Here is a 21,621-nt window from a genome sequence, read left to right as displayed (position 1 = left end):
CTGAATCCTGCCACAGGTGTTTCTACTCAACCAGCTAATAAACAGTTTCAGTTGAAGCACTATTCCCTTTATTCTCTGCACCTGGATGTGAAACTTCTGTCAGGTAGCATTATTCGCATTTTGGCTGTACACATTAAATTAACCTTTGTACCTTTTTCACTCATGTATAGTGCATTCTTCCCCTGCATATGCACAATTCACTAATTGCTAGTTCAACCGCAGTATTTGTGTTTTTAAAAAAAAAATTTTTTATACCTGCTGTTTATTCGCTAAGCATTCTCACAAATTAGAGTTTTTTTGCTCAGGTGCTCAACACCATGTCAAATATAAAAGTTCTGCTTAGAAGGAATTTTGGTGCTTAGGAACTATGTTGAAGCCGGTTGAGGATCTTCATTAGCCACTTATTCGCAGTATCTCTAGGCCATGATCAACCATTTAAGGAAAGTTGGCAGGGGGTATCGATTAATCGCGGATATTTGTTGCCAGAGGGCTCAGAATGATTTTTTTTTTAACATTTCCATTTTTCTTTTGACAATTCTGAATCGGACAAGCAACATAAACGATTTGTGAGTTACTGTCAGACTTCACAACTGGATTAAACGAAGTGGATCACGTTGTCGGGCCACTTGATCACTGTCAGAATTCTGTCATCCAAACAGCCCGGTGGCATGGACAGGAACAGGAAGTCAGACAGACAGACACAGAAAGAAAGACGCATACGCATGCACTTAATAGTAAAAAAAAATAAAAAAAACTTTGTAGATTCAAACAATCACTCGTCAGGAATCTTTTAAGTGTGATCGTAATCTGCCTTTTTGCTTGAGAATACACAGTGGAGTTTACGAGTAATATTGTGCTCTAAATATTTGGCTATAATGCGCGTGAGTTTTTTTTTTGTGTTTTTGTAAAATATGACACCCTTCCTTCCCTCTTCCAGTGTGCTTGTGCTGAATCGATGAAAGTTATTGTCTCAAATTTAGTGCTAAAAAAGAAACACACACACACACGCAATCAGCAAGATTTTCCGTTTTGAACTTTGTGCGAAGATAACATAACTAACGTGAATCAATTACTCGTGTTGTTTTGTTGCCGTTCATATTGCCTCATTTTTTTTTTCAGGCCAAGATGAATACATCTTTTTAATACAAAAAACCCCAATTCATTTTAGTCTTAAATCATAAGAAGGAAGAAGTTAAGAATCTTAGTGTGCATTGTGTGTCCGCACTTTGACTGACAGGTGATCAATCGGAGATGAACCCCGCCTCTCAACTTAATGGCACTCTCGTACTGGGCCAGTTTTCCAATACCATGCTAGCACACTTACTCTTTCCCTCGTGGTTTCATGACTTAAGTTGTCGCTAATGAAAGTCAATAATGGTCAATATAGACTACTTGATGATGATGTCATTGATCATGTTTTTTAAAAAAAATAAAAAAAAATAAACTGTTTTCAGAGAATGTTGGTGCAAGTGATGTCGGAATTTTACAGCAACTGCATATTTTCAGAATCTTTCCAAAAAAAAAAAAAACCGCCCTATTTATTGAAACATTAACATTAACTAAAAAATATTATAGGTTAGTGAAAAATATGAACATAGGAGGTCTATGCACGAAGTGACAATGTATTAATCAGGCTTACTCTCGGATCGTTTTTTTTTTTTTCCCGCGTGTTCGTAATACTCCTCCGTGTTACGTAAGAGAGCAGAACGGATAATCGGATTAATGACACATCTACATTAAATACTGGCGCATGTGCCAACCTCTTCCAACACTGCCGAGGTCAGTGTCTCCTGCTTGAGTGCGACAAAAAATGATATTGAGATATTAATGCCTTGAACATTGTCTTCCCTAAAATCATACATTTATGACAATTAAAAAGAATAAAAAAATTTTTGTCACACCACATCAGTTGAATGGCCATTGTGCTGCTCCTTCTGGTGTGCCTGCTTTGACCACCTGGGGGCAGTGTAAACACACAGAGACGGAGATACAATTTATCCAGAACGTTACTTAAAATGTATCAGAGTACAAGTAGCGTGCTACTACACTCCCTAGATCGTAACCTTCCCACTTCATGACTTTGAATCCATTCAAAAGAATAATGCAAGTCAGATTATTATTATTTCCTAGCCCCAACCACAACACACACACACGTACAGTGAATACCTAACTTTTAAACCAGCTGACCTAGGAGCTGCACATCAGTCCTCTTTTTGCTCCCGCACTCATTTTTTTTTTCCTGCCTCTGCCAGCATGAGCCCTTTCAAAGCAGCCACCAATGTAAAAACAATTTCCTGGAAGTCGGTTTATACAAACAACAACCATGACTCACCCTCGATAGCATGCGGCCGACCCTGTTTCCCTCATTTCACCTCACTGTGGTGATTTAGCGCGCAGCGGTTAATTAACTCGAGGGTAAGCTTGAGATGAACGCGCCCGGTCCTGATCGACGTTTTGCCTCGGTAGATGCAGCTTGTCCCTCATCGCAAAGTCAATATGCAAACGCGTTAAAAACAGCGACGCGTTGTTTAAAATGTCAGCGTTTAGATTCCACTCACACGTCTCCATCGGTCTGGAGTTCTCGTAGGCTAAGTGTTTAAAGCCCCTGATTGATAACATAGGTGTCAAACAATTAAACATTTATTGGTGTTGGAAATGATCGCTGAGAGGTTCTTTGTCGTATCCTAATGAAATTTAAAAGGGCTCGCTCGCCTGCATTGAATGCTTGCATCCCTTCTAGAACCCACACATGTAACAAAAAAGGCACACATGGCTTCTAATTAGTACGGTGTACCATCTGTTCGGTATTATCCCCAGTATAGTTCAGAGCGATCAAGGGAATATTTGTTCGTGTGTGTTATGAGCTGCATCCATGTTTCTGTCCACCGTTGCTCTGTGTATTTAAGTGCTTGTGTATGTAAATGACAGACAAAGCTTGGGCTATGGTGCTGCCTCACAAAAATCAGTGAGTCTGATTCATAGATATACAAAACACATATTGTATTTTTTTGGACCGTAAGGCACAGATGGGCAAAAGTCTCGAAAACAAAGTCCAAGTAGAGTCTGAAGTGCCTGACCACATCCAAGTTGAGTCCGAGTCTTTAGGCCGTTCACAAGTCCCAAAATGTTCACAAGTCAAGTCTATAGTGGACAAGTTACTAGTCTCAAAAAATAGCGATGCAAGTCTCTTACGAGTCTAAGTTGCAAGTCCCCATCGCTGCCTTAAGGGGCACTTAACACACTTCAATTTTCTTACAAATCCATAGTGCGCCTTGTAATCCGCAGCGGTTTATGCATGGATGTTGGCTTTTCAGATCGTCATCTTTAATTCCGATTGATTCTTATTTACTTTAATGCATCTAATAGCTAGCATGCGTCCATTTTTTTTTTGTCATACTGGAAAAGTTTTGCTACTCTCAGGCTGAAGTGTTTTTGGCAGTGTATTTCCAATGTTGTAATGTGGGAAAATATCATTGCAGTCAATGAGGCCAAGAGGTGAATGATATTCAGTGAACCCTCGTTTATAGCGGGGGACGCGTTCCAAAAATAACCCGCAATAGGTGAAATCCGCAAAGTAGTCAGTGTTCTGTCCTCACTAGATGACTGTATGACTGCTTTATCCAGCTAGAGTCTAGACTAGCTAGCTAGACACACAGCTAACAGACGAGATGTTACGGGCCTTCAGAGTCCATTTATTAATCTCGTGAGATTTTTTGCAAAACTGCAATAAACAAAACACAACATATTTATACAGCGTATCAAATATCTAAAAAATTTTTCTGGCTACACTAGCATACATCTATGTCAAAATGTAAGAAATAAAATACAAATAATCACAACATTAAGTATGTATTTACGTTGTTTAGAGTGTGACTATTACCTTATAAAATCTGAATTAGGACAGATAAATACAACATAGGTAAGCTAACACAATTAGCCTAATTAGCAAAATAAAGTCCGCTAGCATACGATGCTAACCAATGCTAACGTCAGAAAGGACTTGTTTTAAACATGGATTTAACAACATCTGCCTTCGCAAACACATGTAACTTTGCTTGCTAACACTTCAGATTGGAAAATTAAGGAATTTTAGATGCGGGACAAGACGGCATTGGGTATGTGTTACTCTTCCAAAAGCTGACGAGCCTGAGCAAAAATGTTGACTAATGCTGAGTGTATTTTATTATTACCAACTGTTGAACTCATAATCAAGGTAGCATTTAGCATTAGCATTATAAGTAATGACACAACCACTGATCACCAGATTGACAAGCAATGTTCAAACATTTTTTTTTTGTCTGTCGGTACACATAAACACTGCTATTTGGATTTGCTCCACTGTAACCTATTTAACATTAAATGAAGCTCGGTCACAACATTTTAATTGGAGCTTTCACTGAATGAGACTTTATTGTTCTGCGACCTGACCTGGTTTTTTTTTTTTTATTCTCATGACCACAACTAAGAAATAGTTATCACATTGTCATGTAAAAATGGGAAAGTGGAATTCTTTTGTCTACATCAGTGCTATTGTTTTACAAACAAGCTCGAGCCGGGTGACTAGGGTCAGTATCTGACATGATGGCGCTTCAAGTAGGACTAAAATTTGCATTTTTTTTCCCCGAGTCTCTAAGAATAGCTCTGACTCAAATGGAAATGTAAAATGAGGAGCATCATGGCATGGTAATGGCATAATTATCCTTCATTCAAGTTGATGATTCAGGTCACCATTCCGATGACAGAGACAATACTCCTTTATGGCAGGCCATATTATTTCCCCCCATTTTTTCCCACTCAAACTGTTGCTTTAAACTAAAAGGGAAAAGGAAATATTCATGATATTGCAATATTAATTTCCGCCATTTCACACAGTCTTGAATTATTCTGCGCTTCAAAGTTTCATGGGCTTTTCATTACATGAACCAACACGTAACCTCGCGAAGCCATAAGATGACCTCATGTGATGTCCTCACTCAGTCCCTGAAGTTTGACTGAGGCCTTCTTGTAGTTTAAATAGCAATTTCTTGTCTTGCTTTTTTTTATTATTTTTTTTTAATTTAAAGTCCCATTATTTCTGTTTTTTTAGCAATCGTGTGAAGGAGAGTAGAGCAGCCCATTTGGTACATCAGTGCCAGTGAAGCATCACAAACTCTGAGCACATTAAAGGGAGAGTTCAACACTTGTTGAAGTGTTATTAATGAGTAATTCAGCTTTCCGAAAAGTCCTGCGGCCTGCATTTTTAATCACTTTTTTTAGTGTGTCTCACATTTGGACGTAATTTGAACAACTTTCACCAACATCTTTACAGGATGTGCCCTGTGTTTGACCTGAAACAGAATAGTCAGTATCAATTGATTATGGAAGTATTGACGTTGATGATGTAATATGGGATCACTAAAATATAAATGCATACAAATGTCAACATAGCAAACCAGAATTTTAAATTCACAAATGAGCTTGGACCAGGGTCGCACTGTAGAGGTGGCTGTATTTATTGCACTAGATCCTTTTGTTCAAATTAAACTCAATTTAAGATGCTTATTTTGGCTCTCAATTGCTTCTTCACACAGTTGTGCATATTACTTGTGTTTTTTTGCACACTAGCTCTCTCTCTCTCTCTCTCACACACTCACACTCAGTTGAACTATCCGTTAAAGGGCCAGATAATGCCCTACTTCCAGGTTTAACACATATGACAGAAAGGGTTTGAAAACTGAAAACTCCCCTTTTCAATCATTGCTTTTCTGGGGGTTAGGGGCAAATGCTGGAGAATGGCTGCAGCTCACACTGGGAAATTAATTTGAGGGCTGGAGGGCTGTGGAGAAACAAATGCACCGCCAACAAAATTAGGTCTTTCTCTGCCCGTGCATCGCATTTCAGCAAAATTGTGTAAATAGTGTTTGTGAAATACTGCTTTCCAACAAACAACAAGCCTCCTTGGTGGAGGTAATCATAGGTTTATTGGATTTTCCCCTCAGGTCCAATAAAATGGAAGATATTTCCACCTGCCTCCACGTCTGCATGTAGCGTTTGTTTGATTCATACCTTCGCTTTAGTGCTCTGTGGTCGCCACGTCAGTGTTCAAATGATACAGCTGACTCCCAGAGTTGCGCTTCATCCCAGGCTTAATCCCAATGTGCTCCTGCACCGCCTCTGGAGACATGCCTCTTTGCACGTTTCAAAACAAATCAATTCTGCATGCTGCAGTGTAGCAAATAGCAGTTTGCTTCCCCTCATCCATCAGGGATGTGCTGTTACATCATTTCATTGTGTGGGTGTGATGATTGTCTGAGATCACCACTCCCATGACTTTGTGCAAAGAGGAGACATCATGGTCTCCTCCCTGGATACATTTGATTTAGAGGGATTCATTTGCGACTACACTCCTTTTGTCTGTAATGTGTCTGACATAGAAGGCTTGATTTCTGAAAGGTTGTCACGTACGTTCTGTTATACTTGCCGGATTCCTGATTTTTCTGAGACCGTTTTTCATTGACTGCATTGTGACTGTCTTTCTTGCATCACAGTCCAAGCAGGTCAATGGAGGTGAAGAGCAACATTAGATGGTGATACCCTCTAGTGCAGGTGTGGGCAAACTACGGCCCGGGGGCCACATGTGGCCCGTTAGACGTTTTAATCCGGCCCGCCGAAATTGAAAAAAATTAAATGAATTAACCTTGTTATTGTTTTATTTTCTAAAATACGGTGGTTTTTCAAAGACATATATTGTTGTAATGCTTTTGTTTACTTTCATTTAAAATTAAATGTATTTTTTTTTTTTCCCAGATGAGGTGAGGTTACCAAAACACTCCATCCACCTGCTCCTGGTTCGGCCCTTCTCTCAAATTTTCGAACCCATTGTGGCACGCCAATCAAAAATTTTGCCCACCCCTGCTTTAGTGATAGCAGCGCTTGTCTCAGTAATCCAAATTGCAAGTGAGGACCTTATTCTGATGCGGTCATCATCAGAAGAGACATTGTTGACGCCCATTAAGTTGTGTTTTGTGGAGTGGATGTAGAGATGCACATTATTAGAACAGTGAGAGAATTACTTAAAAACAACTACCAGGTACAACCCATACAAATATACTATCTTTGTTATATTATTGCACACGTCCTCAGAAAGTTACAAGTTTTTTTTAAGAAAATGATAGAACGTAATAATTTACCGGAAATTATTTAGCAGTGATCGCACAGTAGGAGTAATCCAATCATTTTCCAGGGTTCTTTTTGTGCCTGCTCTTTTTCATACGGCTTTGGCTCGGCTCTCTGCTACATTGTTATTTGAAACGATCTGTCATGTGGTGTTAAGTTGGTTTGCAAAAAAACTCACCTAAAGGAAAGAATATTATCAAGAGATTTTTTTTTTTTTTTTTTTTTAGTTTAAATGGCATCTGAGATAAGAATCTGATACCTCCATCCGTCACACTTCCATGTAGTGATCTGGCCTAGTTATTATTCAGAAAGAAACCTAGCATATGGGCGGGTTCCTGTGAGGACGCCTCTTTACAGTGTCTTGTCTGCCTTTGGGCTCTAAAATAAACCCACAGCCGCACTGGGTGGACATGCGGTATGTGATGTTTAAAATTGAGCCCTGATATTCAGTTTAATGACATTTTCTTATTTAATCTGAGAACCTAGCCGATGGTTTTGCCTGAGCTTTCATCCATTATGTTGTCCCCTTTCCTAACATTTTAATAATCTAATTTCTTCTTTTATTCATTAAAGATCAAATTTGTTTTCCATTAGTAGTGTCTGAGAAGCTACATCACACACATTCACAGAGGACCTAATTCTAGAGCAAATACCGTATTTTCGCAGTAATAAGGCGCACTTTAAAGTCACAAAAATTCTCCTTAACAAACAAAGCGTCCTGTCAGTCGATGCGTCCATTAAATGGACAAAGTACCACTCACGTCCATCATCCCTTGTCATCAACGAGCTGTTGGAAGTGCATGTTAGCACACCCTGCCGGGCAAAGAATGAATTGTTCATGCTTACAATCGACCGTGACAAATACACTATCTGACTATAATGTTTGGGTGATGGTGTTGGAAAAAGCTGGACAAAGGGCAGCTGTCCACAATGTTTTAGTCTGTCTTATCATTTATGTTATTGCAAGCAAGAAACGTCCCAGGTTTAGACAACAGACAAAAAGTCCAAAGCATAACAGCCATGCAAATCTCTCTAAACAGCTATGGGATTGTGGGTCTCTGCTCCCAGAATGCATTGCTTGAATTAGCTAAGGCTGAGTGGCTTTTGTGTTATTTTCATTTTTTTGGGGTATATTGATGGCATGAGAGATACATGTTTGTGTTAATCTTATTTCTATGTTTCATTGTTTGCTTGTATGATGAGTTTTTTATTTTTTTTTGAAACCGTGACTCTAAGGAGTGTGGTAAGCAGCCAAGTCCCTCCCCTGACGTTGCTTTGTAGGCTATTGCCAATGCACCTAATATTGGCCTGAGCCATTGTCAATGTCAGCTATTGTCAATAGAGACTTGGCGTCTGCTGCAACAATGGGGTGATTGCTCATGTTATTGGGGCATAGTAGGCTGCTATCGGCTGTGTCAGTGTGGGCAGCTCTGCCAAGTTCATGCTATGCTAACAGCAGCTGTGCTATCGTCATGTCAGGCGGTGCGTCCAGTATATGTTACAAAGACAGAAATAGCGCCCTCAACAGGTGTTGCGCCCTTTGACACGGCGCGTCTTTTGGGTGCGAAAATACGGTACTTATTTTATGTTGAGCAGTTCAGCACAGCGGTATCTAATGTGGTTATATTTCTAAAAAAGTAAGGCAACAGAAGATTTGATGGCGGTGTGGGTGTGTGTGTGAATTTTATAACACCATAGGATAATATAAGATTAAATAATATTGGATTTTTATTTTGATGTAAATATATTTCTGTTATTATGGAGGATGCAGTAGTACAATACACATTTTTAATACAATCTTAAAAGGTAAGTCAAGCTCCCAAAATAATTTGCAATCAAATGTTTTTGCGTTTGTGGAATATGTAATTAATATATATAATTTTTATCCATCTCAGGCGGTGGCTATTTAGTCTTTTTTTTTAATATAAGCGCAACTAAGACACGTCTGCCATCTTGTGGTGAATGTTGATTTTACAACTTAAAACTTCATGTGACCTCCTACACACTTGCACTTGGATATACATATTTCATTATATATTTTTTTAAATATATTTAGTGTATTTTCCAGGATTTGAACCCTATTTTGCATGGAAAATTTTGTCAGCATTTTATGAAGAATTATTTGGATTTGTCAAAAAAAATAATTTAGGCAGGTCGCCAGTAGCCCAACCCGGATTCTATCCGTTTTTCTACCGCTTATCCTGTTCTGTACGACCACCTATGTCCCAGCTAACTTTGTGTGAAACGTACAATTGTCACTGGGTACCTAGAGTCTCTCAACGACTTAGCAGTACGGGGAGCACATGCAAATTCCACATATAAAGACACAAATGGATTGAAACTCACGACCTTTTACTGCAAAGCAGACTTACTAACCACATGCGCCACCAGCCTGCTCGGTACTGGTGTTGATCTGAAACAAAACCGCTGCTTTCTCTCTGAAATTTCCATCTAATTATCATAAATATGCAGACCGCAGGGAGCTCTTTGTTCTCTAAATTAGTTGTTAGTTTCATAATTATATTGAATAATATGATTGATTACTGCACAGTGAGAGTAGGAAAAAAGTCAAAAGACATTTTACTGTCATAGTCTTGCTTGTCATACTCTCAATATAACATCTCTAATATTAGTACAGTGTCGCTACTCAGCATCTGTATGAGAGGGGTAAAGGTTGCAGCGGTGTGATGTTCACCTGTCTATCATGCAGCATCGCGAAATAAGCGCGGAGATTTCTCACATTTTTGACCTCATTAGAAACATGACAGTGGGGTGTCCACTGCCGTCACAGCACCAGCTGGAGAAACGTGTGGGCTGACTTGGAGTCGCCGAGGCTTCCCTTGCAGAGCTGATCCATCATTCCGTCAGGGAGAACCCACGATGATTTTGTTTGGTCCGGCTGTGGAGCATCAATTTTAGAACACGTGATCGTTGCGATGTGACACTTGAAGAGGGAATGCTGTAATTAGCACAAGATATGCGCTTCTTTTTATGCTCAAATCGTTCAAAATGTCCTCTTGTAAAGTCGGCTTGTATTTGATTGTGCCTTGCAGCTTGCACCTCGGACTACAGAGCATTTACGCTTAAGTCACTATTCCTATGCTCAAGGTCTCAGTTGGCTTTCACAGAAAGCTTAGCAGACTTTTTTCACCCTATTATCGCTCATTGTCCGCTTTCCTTCAACCTCCCCTGGTCTTGACCAACCTCTACTGCTCCCTTTCTGAAACGGATTAATCTGAATCAGTAGCATGACTTAGTAGTAAATTGTGTCTGTATTGCATTATACACCTTTCAACAATTTAGATTTGTACACAAACAGGTGTAACATTCGTAGACAGCATACCACAGCAATCACAGGCTTACATTCTTTATCCTCTGCGAAGAATGACAAATATTACTTTTATTTAAATCTTCGTGTTGTATGTCTGTATGTGTTCTACTGCCCCCTGGTGGCCTAGACGTTCACACCAGGGAGCAGCACAATGTCTGTTGAATGCAAGCATTAAATAATTATCATATTGTAATTATTTATATTCTATTTAATAGTTTTTTTCCGAAGTACTATTATGTAGCATTTTAGTTTTCTTATTTAAAAAAATCCTACAAAGGTTTTTGGTTCTGTTTTTTTTTTTTGGGGTCGCTAGAATGGATGAATGGTATTTTTATTCATTCCTATACGGAAAAATGATTTGAGATATGACGATGGTCACGAAACGAATTAAACTCGTAAGCGAAGGCACGACTGTACTGATAAACCGGCTGTCACTTGACTGGAGAAGTTCTCACTCCCTCTGAAGTGTCTCTTTGGGCCCAATTAAAGAGTGAGAGGAAGGGACATGTGATCATTCTCACACAGTCATTCCGGAACATTCTCAAGTTGCTGGCTTGCCTTTGGGCTCATTCTGTCGCAGCAGATGACCAAACCTTGAGATCACCTGCGCACATCACCCTGTGCGACTGAAGCCTTGTCTTCCTTCACAAACAATAAATGTGACATTGTAGACAGTGAAAATGTCCAGTGCTTACATTGTGTTCTGTGAAGGCTTGTGTTAAATGATATAAAATCCGCCGATATTGACAATATTTTCAAGCTAATTTATTGCATTCTGTGAGCCACTTACTTTCTGTTATTGTTGCTCAGACACCTGAAAATATCTTATGTCCCCCTCGTGACAAATGATTAAGCAAAAAAATACGAGAGATGGTGGAATTTTGGCGGTTCTTCTTGTGGGAAAGTTACGATTTTGTAAGGCTGAATTATGTGACTTTTTAGGGTGCTTTGTTGATTATTTTCAAGCAAGTCACTGCTAGAGGGGATGACACATTGATAAGTCCATCAGCTTTTCTAACGTCTTACTGAATTTTAGAGTGTTTTATCTTTGGTATTTCATATCGACCAGCGACATTTCCGTGTTGGCGAACTAAATATGACATTGCGGTAATGACACAATTTAAGAGTCTCCAATTTACGAAAAGCTAAATAAAAAGTTTATTTATTCATATTATTTAATTTATTTTCTGGAGCAGAAAATAATAATCCAACAATTACTGTGCAAACCAAAACAATAATTGCAGCAAACTTTCTCAACACATCTTTCAGTGGACCGCTTAGCTGCCTAACAATTGTTCAGAATTTTACTACCTGGGATTTTTTTGTCCGATACTTCACCACACACGCAGACGTGCTTCGATGTGAGAAGGCAACAGTGAATAATCGTCAGCTGCCCAGCAAGGCACTTGACGTAAAATACAGATCAAATTGAAGCGACTGCGTTGTTGCTTGTAAGACAAAATTCCAGCGACAGAGGATACTGACCTTTGTAATTTTCTGGGTACATTTTCTTTTTCATATTCGCTTATGTTTCAAACAACAAACACCACATCTACTGCTTTGCTTTTACTCTCCTCCCGTGTTGGAGCAAGAACACCCTAACTGCCTTTGAATCATATTTGACAACTTTGTTCCAATTCTGCATCGCATTGAATTCAACATTATTCACAGGGGGGCATTTTACAGCAGATAATGTTGTCCCTCTAAAAGTGAATTTTCCGATTAATGAGAACGTCCCCATCAAAAGTACTCGGCCTGCCAACTTAAGTAGAGCAAATGCATAACTCAGAAGGTGACGTCGTGCTCACCTTGTATGTAATCTCATTAGCTGGCGCTCTCCCTTGACCCCCAGCTGCCATTTCACATCCACCATGTCGACTGGCGGCCGCAATCCCGGGATCCATCAGAGTCACAGCATGCAGTTATCTCCTCGTCCTGTCTCCTCGCGCATCATGCCCGTCGCAGACGACCATGAGTTTTAATACGGTGACATCCTCGTCTCTGCACGCAGATGCGTCATACAGAGCCGCGCTGTGACAAGATGTTATTTGAAGTGGCACAATGATGTACTGCTGTTGGAGTTTTGATAATGTGATGAATTACTTTTCCACTGTCAGCACTAAAAAAAAAAAAAGAGCTAAAATGAACAGCAATGTAAGGACAATGATTATATTTTTAATTACGCTCATTATAATCCCTTGAGGCGAAATTCAAGTCACACGCACTCCTCTGTATATTTGTGTTGGACATATTCGCGCAGGCCCGGCGATATTTGGACAATCACATGGTCATTTTGAATTAGCATTTTAAGAGAATTCAAATGTGATTGAAATGTAGACTATCAACTCAAATAGTTGAATTATTCAGGAATTACAGCTTGCATACATTTTGGCAGATCAAAATCTTAAATCAGGATAACTGACGTAATTGTGATTGTAGCCATAATTTCACGTTCGGAGTTTAAGCCAAATTTTGTCATTCTCTAAATATTTTTTTTTTTATTTCGCATCCATTCTAGTGGTATATGTGCAAAATCTAGATATAAAAAACAGCTGTCACTTCGACAACTTCTAATAGAGACAGAGGACTTCTTTTTGCTGCTTTTAATGGTCCTTCCTTCTTTCATAGCCTTAATTTCTAATGACGAGAGGATCCTGAATAACAAGCACTGATTTTTTTTTCTTTCCTTTTTTTCATCTTAACCAGCCCATTTGAATTCCAAGGAGTGTCATGCCAGTGTTCCATATTCAGAATGCAGATGAGCAACCTTTTCACTGAATTTGACACGTTGTCACTGACCCAAGATGGTAAATTATTGGATTGAATTTAAGAAGAGCTCATGATCAGGAAGGATACAAAAAAATGTGAGACGACATCACAAGAGGCTACACTCCAAGGTTGACAACAGTATGTAGCGATTGAATCATGCATTACGTGCATTTACAAGGTCAAATAACTTCCACAGGAGTAGTTCATCATATTCAAAATCGATAGTATACAATGTAATTTATTTAGGTATATGCATTATATTTTCCATTGTTTTCTTTACCCTTCTTCTCTGATTGGCTCAGACAAATCGTCTTGTTCTGCAAGCTTATAGTGAGGCATGCGGCTTCCATTTTGTTAAATTGCCAAATATGGTTTCCTGGCCAACAAAGGGCTTCTAAAAAAAAAAATCTTTCCTGGAATGGCTTGCTTTGTACACCTTGTGCGCCATTTAGAGAAATTGCATCTTTCTGAATGTGCACATTGAGGCCAAACAAATCAATAGCTTTGGGCATCTATTTTTTCTTTCATTTTTTTTACTCTCAAAGTGTTCGAGCAAGCAGATATATAATCTTTCATGTAAGAATTCAGCGAGAATGTGTCCCCCGTTACCTTTTAAAACTAACCTGAGTAATGGCTTTCTATTGCCTGTGGTAGAAACTGCTGAAAAAAAAATATAACGCTGTTTGTTAAGTGTTTGGCTTGATTCTTTATTTCTTGTCAAAAGATTTTTGGACCGTTCTATGCTTCACATCATTTGATTAAACCCCTTTTGTTGAGTGCATAAAACAAGTTTCATACGGGCATGCTTAGTGCGGAAGCACACGAGAACCCTGACCTCAACCCCATCAAACACCTTTTGGATGACCTACAACCAATATTGTGAGGCAGGTCGCCTCGCTTATCACCATGTGACTCATCCCCGCGTGAGTGTGTATGGCGTAACACAGCAATGATAACCTTGAAGCCTCGAGCACAGTGACAGTGTGTCGCAGAGTAAATCCTGACTACAGCAACCCAAAGTGCACAAGACGACACACACAAGCCTGTGAGGCCAATTTCGACAAAGAGCTTCAGTGTTCTGTATAGCTGGACTTTTGCCTGGTGGGAAAGAGATGAGAGAACAATACAGAGGTTATTGGGGAAAAAAAAGGCAGCTAAGAGTATGTTGGCTATATGGGCCAACGTAAGAAGTCTTTTTGATTGTGAATGATGACAAGGAGCGCAAGGTAGATTAGTGGTGAGCGCGTTTGCCTCCAATGTGTGTTCGGAGTTCGCACAAAAACATTTGTGTTAGACTGAATGAAGAGTGCTGTTGCCCCCCCTCAGGTGGAAGCTCACCCTCTTGGCCCCAACCCATGCACAGCCATGGTTAGAAACCCTAATTTTAAACTCTAACCCGAATTTAAAACCTTAATTTGAAACCCTAACTTTGAAAGCCTAATTTGAAAACTCCAGCTATCGTTTCAAACCATATTTCTAAAGCCAAACCTTGTTTAAAACACTAATTTGAAACCCTAACCCTCGTCTGAAACCTCACTTGAAACCAGAAGACACGCTTAAAACCCTACTTTAAAATGCCTGCCCAAGTTTAAACCCTGCTTTGAAACCCTAACCCCAGATTGAAACCCTAATTTGAAACCCAAACCCTAATCTAAAACCATAACAAGTTTAAAACCTTACTTTGAAATTCTGCCCCTAGTTTAAAACCCCAATTTGAAACCCTGGGCAGGTGCAGCAGATGAGAGTCATCCCAAGTGGATGCTCCTCAATCCCAGTTGGTTGCCCCTCCCACATCTTGGTCATTACCCAATCGGGGTAGATAGCTATGTGAATGCCCAGGGCCACCTGACCTGACCCAAATGGAATCTGTCTTTGCGAAAGATTGAAAAAGACTTGAAAAAGAAGATAGACATCTTGTTAACCGAGCACATGTCGACATCTCCGCATGGCTGCAGTAGTTAAGTGTTTCCCGGGCCGAGCTCCCGACAGCTGACGCATGCAAGCGCCGCATTGTGTCACCTCAGCAATAACCATCGCTGTGCACACAGGACGCACGACGTCAGGACCTTCCTAACGTCCCACCGGCTTATAGTCACACTTGGAAAAAGACAATAACAACATCTTATTTTGCGTTTGCATCCACTGTGTTTGTGCGTCTTCCATGAAAAGTGTCCAAACCTGAGGGATGCCTCTGGCGCCTCATCATAAGCAGACGATCCTCGTTCTGAAATGTGTTTCTCTGCTCCCAGGGTTCTCTGCGCCTCTCTTTGGAAATGTACTCTCTTGTTTACCATTTTCTGCACTCAAGAGCACAAAAACAGCTGAGAGCAAAAGGAGAAGTTGTGTATAATGGAGCATGCGGTGACATGTTGGACTGTTGGTTACTCAAACATAGTGCTATCTGCTCAGGGGATGAATATAAAGCATTTGTGTGGACTTCTGAGAGAAAGTTTTAAATTGGAAAAGAAAAAAAAAAAAAAAAGGAAATATTTTCAACCATATTGTTAGAATGTTTATTATTGTGGTGTGCACAGCATTTGTCCCGCCCAAATAACTAGAAAAAGTTACCAAAATATTAAAAACAGCTCTCATTCACAATAAGCTACAATTTGTTCAGTGAAACCTTCTGCGACACTGTCAGTCACAATGTCAAAGCAGAATTTCTGGTGTAGCTCTTGCATCTGTGTTGAGGTGTACCTAATGTTGTGGTCTGCAATCTTAAGACCGCGCAGCGCTGCTTTTTAAAGAAATACTGGAAAATCGTGTTTGGTTGGTCAATAATCTCAATTCAAGTTTCCGTGTAATTACGAATACAGTGCGTGCCTTGAACTATCAATTTGGGTCATTCTGAGTTTTTGGAGATACGGAATAATGTTACACAGTCACCAATTTTGTCCCAATGCCTGTATTGTACTGCCCCCAAGTGGCCAAAATATAGACACCACAAGGAGCAGCACAATGTCGATGGGATTGAAACCCCAAAAAAGTAGCAGCAAAAAAACTATATTATTTAATTCTATTTTATTATGTCCTTTTTAAATGTTTTTATACAGTACAGTATTATGGAGAACCGCAGTGCTTTCCTTAAAAACGATCTTCATTGTCTATTTAACCTCACCTCCAATCCCTTTGTTGTTCTCTTTTAACTACACTTACTTGTCAAACATCATCAGTTCCACTTTCTCTTTTCCCTCCTGCTTGCCAAAACTTCATTTATCTGATCACCTTGCCATCTCTGGCCCGTTGTTGAAAAACCATCCCATATGCGTCTCTCCGGCAGAGCAGGTGGCTAACCGGTAATAGCCAACACCTCAGTGAGGATTGGCATGCAAATCCGTGTTAGCAGTGCAGGGCAAGTGCTGGAACGTCTATTTGGTTCGTGACCTTATGGCAGATTTCAAGCAGCTCACACATTCTTTGGTACCTCATGGGTTCACACTAAAAAAATAGGGTAAAGTCTGTACGCAGAAACCTCATGTAGGAACGTATTTTGCATATATCGTACATGACTGTACTCGACATCTCTCCGAGTATTCCACTTAATATTCAAAGTTTCCCTTCCAATCCCATAATATGCTGTAAAGCAGAGCTATCTGGATGCACTTGACCACGTCGAGCGTATGCAAAATGGATCTGTTGATGAGCGGATGTGAATCAAAAAGCAGAGAATGGGACCGGCACTAGAATAGTGAAGACTCTGAACTGGCCGATTGTCTCCTACGGCTTTCTGATTATGACCGTAATGTGAACGATGATTTCTTTCAGCGTTTGACTAATTTGACCGTTTGATGTCTGCTGCAGAGATGTTTTAGTATTTTTGCCAAAGGGTTCGAGAAATTGTAGAGACTTGTAATTTACAATCTTGCTAACTTGGCTGAATAACATTCATTAACTTGTGTATTGGAATGATGTATAGAGGGGTCCTTTGGCTCATATACAACCATGGATGTTGCATTTGATAGAGAAATAGAATAGAGAAATTGAGAAACGGCGATTAAAAGTATCCTGTTTCTGGAATATTAACCTTCTATCGCCTTTGTATTCCATTACCAGAAAAGAACACCTACGATGCCTCTGGCTCCTCGTCTTTAACAAGCGACCCCGCAGTCCCAGCTGCTCCTGTTCATCCATCAGCTGACCAGCGGGTGCCTTTTGTGGTGCCCCACTCAGAGGCTGGCTCCGAATCTGAGGGGCAAGGCCTATCGGGCCTACCTGCCTTTTCGTCTGTCTTAACTGTCATGGCGGAAACTGTCAAACACCCAGAGAGCCTTGGTCATACTCGAACTTCCCCGACACTCTCCACTGATATCAAGATCACCCGATGGCCTTCACACAGTTCCAGTCGAGACTCAGAGACGCCGTCTTCATCGTCCCCAGGAAGTTCATGTAAGACTACCTTGTACACCATTTTTTTGACTTTTTCATGCCGACAAAGTGTGTTGGTCTTGACTATTCGGAAACACTTCATCATCATCACTGTCTCTCGCCACGTTCTCATACGATCTCGCCAGCTTAATGCTAATCACATTTGCACCTCTGGTAAATTTGGTTCAATCAACCTAACGTTTATATTTTTAAGGAATTTAGGAATAAACCAGATTACCTAGAGAAAACTTACTCAAGCACGGGGAGAGCACACAGCCTCCACAAAGGAAGGCCGAGATTCAGATTCTGTGAGGCACACATGCTAACCGCTAGGTCACCATGCGGCCCTAAATCATAATCGTCACATTGTTATTGGCTCTTGCCAATCATCCGCTCTATGAAGGTATTAATCCACCAATTTTTATTCAGGTACCACACATCACAACTGTCTCGTTACCGTCGTCATCCCCAGCAGTAAAAAGGGCCATAAATTGAAAGTACACCTAATTGATTCATCACTTGATAATGTCCAAGTAGTAAGAAGAGACACATCATTCACTCCATGAGCAGTGTTACATTAAAAGAACTCACAAGCAGTCAGTTAGGACGCCTGAACATCAATACGAGAGTTGTAGATACAAATTTGTTAACACACAGTTCACCACTTCACTTAATTATTAGAAACATCTATTTGTTCAGTCATCTGATACCTCTGATATCTTGAGAGACATAAATGTGATTTACAGGAGGACAAAACTGGCCTTAAGGCCTTACTATAATTTTTTTTTTTAATGACAGCATGGGTGAAATATTAGGATGACTGCTCAAATCTATGTTATCGTACGCTTACCTGATTTATTACTTTGAGTCGCAACTCTGAAGCCTGAGTCCACCAAGGCTTGACTATAGTGTCAGATTAATTCCACTGGCCGAGTAATAAAGTCATAAATGTGAGGAGCGCAGAGCCCAGGAGGATGACAAATGAACTGTCGTCTTTTTCTTAAAAAATGATAGACTGTCTTGGAAGCAGAGCTACACAAGTCATTATATTGTATCATGAAGGAAGGACCACAATTCTCTGTCAAGTAATCAACGGAGCACTATGAAGGGCGCTGCAACCAAGAGTAACGGAAAAGTAATAAAATGCTTACTGGAACGAACCGTACCCAGTGTGCTAGTTTCACAGATAAATCCCAAAACCTTAATAGCGGTGACACGGCCAATGATGGTCAGCATACTGAAGCACTGAGCTATTAAAAGTTATTTTCAGCTTTGGCACAAAAGTAATGGCATCACACCGAAAGTGGAGCACCACCAAAGAGGAGTCATTTTTAAAGAAAGGCTTTTGAATCAGTTTTTGGCTTTTATTTGTCAAATTCAAATTTAGCAGCAGATGGGCCATCATGAGAACATCCAAGTTTGGATGGTTGACAATTATGCACGTGCATATGAAAAAATTGGAGTCATCTAATAGTAGTGAGAAGTGATTATTGTTTTTTTATTTTTTTAGCAATGGTGGATCATTCCTGCACATGAATGAGCTTATCTTGAGTATTGTGAATGTGGATGCCGCTTGTAAAGAAGATTTAATCCTATCTGGGTTACTATTGGATTTTATGCTGTACAGTAGTGAGTTGTTAAATTTTAAATTTCTTTTTTTTTTTTTAAGGTGTTAATTTTCATTCGTTTTTAGTGCGGGGTAATTAGTTTTTATTATTATTTTTTTTAATGCATTGATTTAGTTTAGGTTGTATTAGTTTTAGTATTAGATTTTTTTTATTTGGAGTATTAGAGAGGGAAAAAAACAAGTCAATAACTATTGCGTAATGACTGTTAACCGTACAGTTATACCAAAAGAAGTGCACCTCAAAAGTTCATTTCTGGAAGGAATTGGCAAAGACAAAAATGAACATTTTCGCTGCAAATAGAGTTAGTTTTATAAACATAGTCATTTATTTCACAAGTTTTGGTTAACTCCAATAACATTTCTTTACCCAGTCTGACCTCATCCACAGCGCACCCCACATGGGTACTCCCTCACACTAATATTTGTCTTCTTACAGTAGCAGAGAAAGAGAAGTTAACCGCTGGGACATCAAGAGTGTCTGCGCCCGCCCCTCCCAAAGAGGCCAGACTAGCCCCCTCTAAATCCACCGGAACGACTCCTCCTGGGCCCACTGAGAGGACTTCTCAGGTATTGCCTCTGACTGCTCAACAGGACACCACAACAGCCTCGGTGAAGCTCAGCACCTCAAGTGTGGCTGCAAGCACCACGGCAAGAATGCCCCACAGTTCCACGCCTTCGCAAGGAGTCACCACCACGCCGTCAACCCCCATTACCTCGATGCTGCCTGTGACCACCCCTTGGAAAACAACCACCACAACCATCAGGACTCCATCTACCAAGAGAATATTCCTCCCACCCATCTTGAGAACGAGTCCTCCAAGAGGAGGCACGACTGTCTTCATCTCCCCTTTTACCACCACGACTGAAGCTCCTCCTCAGCAGTGCAATGTCACTGAAAGAATGTGGGTGAGAACAGGTAAAATTTGACCCGTGTTGATTTGTGTATAATAGGTCACTTCTCAGTTTTTTATTCATCTCTGCATTCCTGTGTCATAGTTGTGTCCATCTATGTGCGGAGGAACAGACTGGACAGCATCCAGAGGCAGAATCTGCGACGGGGACTCAGTCAAGGCCTCCGGAAAGCCCTGAATGATAGCTCAGCCCAAGCACAGGTCGGATTCCTGCTATGAATTTGCTTTCTTTAAACAGTGCGTGGAGAGTACATCGAAAGAGGGATGCATATTGTCTGGAGCAGATGGATGGAGTTTTTTGGTAACCTCACCTCGTCCGAGAAAAAAAAAAAAAAAAATTTAAATGAAAGTGAACAAAAGCATAACAACAATAAATATGTCTTAAAAAAACACAATTTAGAAAATAAAACATTAACAAGGTTGATTCATTTAATTTTTTTCAAGTTCCGCGGGCCGGATTAAAACGTTTAACGGGCCGCATGTGGCCCCCGGGCCGGAGTTTGCCCACACCTGGTCTACATGTTAGCGGGCCTTATTTGTGGTTCACAGCGGACAACAAGCAACTTGGTTTTTGTCTTTTTTATCTAGAATCACAATAGAATTTAAGACTTATTTCTCCTCCCTGTTTCTTTTTATATCACATAGGTGTACCTAATGAAGTGTCCACAGGGTTATATTGTGGTTTTAATGATAGTTGAACGAGTCTGCAATATTAAAATACAATTCTGTGTTTTCATTGTGATATAATTAGGGTTAGGCATCAGTTGAACAATTTCCGGTTCCAAACGATTCTCAATTCTGATTTCCCCCGATTAGGGGGTATGGTCAGAAAAGATTGCATGGTTTAAATTAGGTGTTCAAACTGCAACTGCCCACATTTGACACGGCCTATGTCATTAGCCTGCACTTAAATATTGCGATATTTAACATGTATCTGAAGAAATTACATTTTTTTGTTATCTAATGAAAGGAGTACTTTTTTTTCCACGCAGAAAAACAAGTAAGCTCAGTGTGTTCTTAGCTAATTACCACCTTTCCATGAACTGCCCGCGAGCTTTCCTCTGCTAAGGACTTCTCAGCATTTGTCAACACTTCCCGTTGTTTCCCTTGACACACATTTGGAAGTTTATAAACTCAAAAATAAATTGACTACTTAGACCAAGGACCCTCATGTAGGCTATGTGAGGACTGATATAGAAATGAGGTTGAGTGATTGCGTCCCACAAGGCAAAGGTTGAAGAGGTGCACTGTCTAAATTAGGACTGCGGCAATCGTCAAGCTGACATGTCTTCTGATTGGGAATTGAAAAAAAAAAATGCACATTACTTGTAGGTGATCTTTGCAGTGGTCTAAGTACACAACATCACATTGGCAGTTTTTTTCAGGTCACTCAATGAGTTAATTATAACACCTGATATGACCAGATCTGAACCACTGCAAACTATAACAACAACAACCATGTC

General features: G+C 40.1%; 1 protein-coding gene across 1 annotated transcript in view; it reads left to right on the top strand.

The window, feature by feature from the left end:
* Positions 1–21,621, top strand: part of kiaa1549lb (KIAA1549-like b) — a 49,386-nt gene that overhangs the window by 2,998 nt on the left and 24,767 nt on the right. Inside the window, exons 2-4 of the mRNA XM_088297037.1 lie at positions 17,309–17,641; positions 19,684–20,163; positions 20,244–20,359. Of these exons, the coding sequence (XP_088153163.1) occupies positions 17,309–17,641; positions 19,684–20,163; positions 20,244–20,359 (929 nt within the window). The remainder of the gene's footprint in view (positions 1–17,308; positions 17,642–19,683; positions 20,164–20,243; positions 20,360–21,621) is intronic.

This window comes from Idiotropiscis lumnitzeri, chromosome 5 (genome assembly GCF_059441095.1).
Source record: "Idiotropiscis lumnitzeri isolate Australia: NSW breed Sydney's pygmy pipehorse chromosome 5, RoL_Ilum_1.0, whole genome shotgun sequence".
Taxonomy (NCBI): domain Eukaryota; kingdom Metazoa; phylum Chordata; class Actinopteri; order Syngnathiformes; family Syngnathidae; genus Idiotropiscis; species Idiotropiscis lumnitzeri.
Note: the sequence above shows the minus strand (reverse complement) of the source record. Positions and strands in the feature narration are given on the sequence as shown.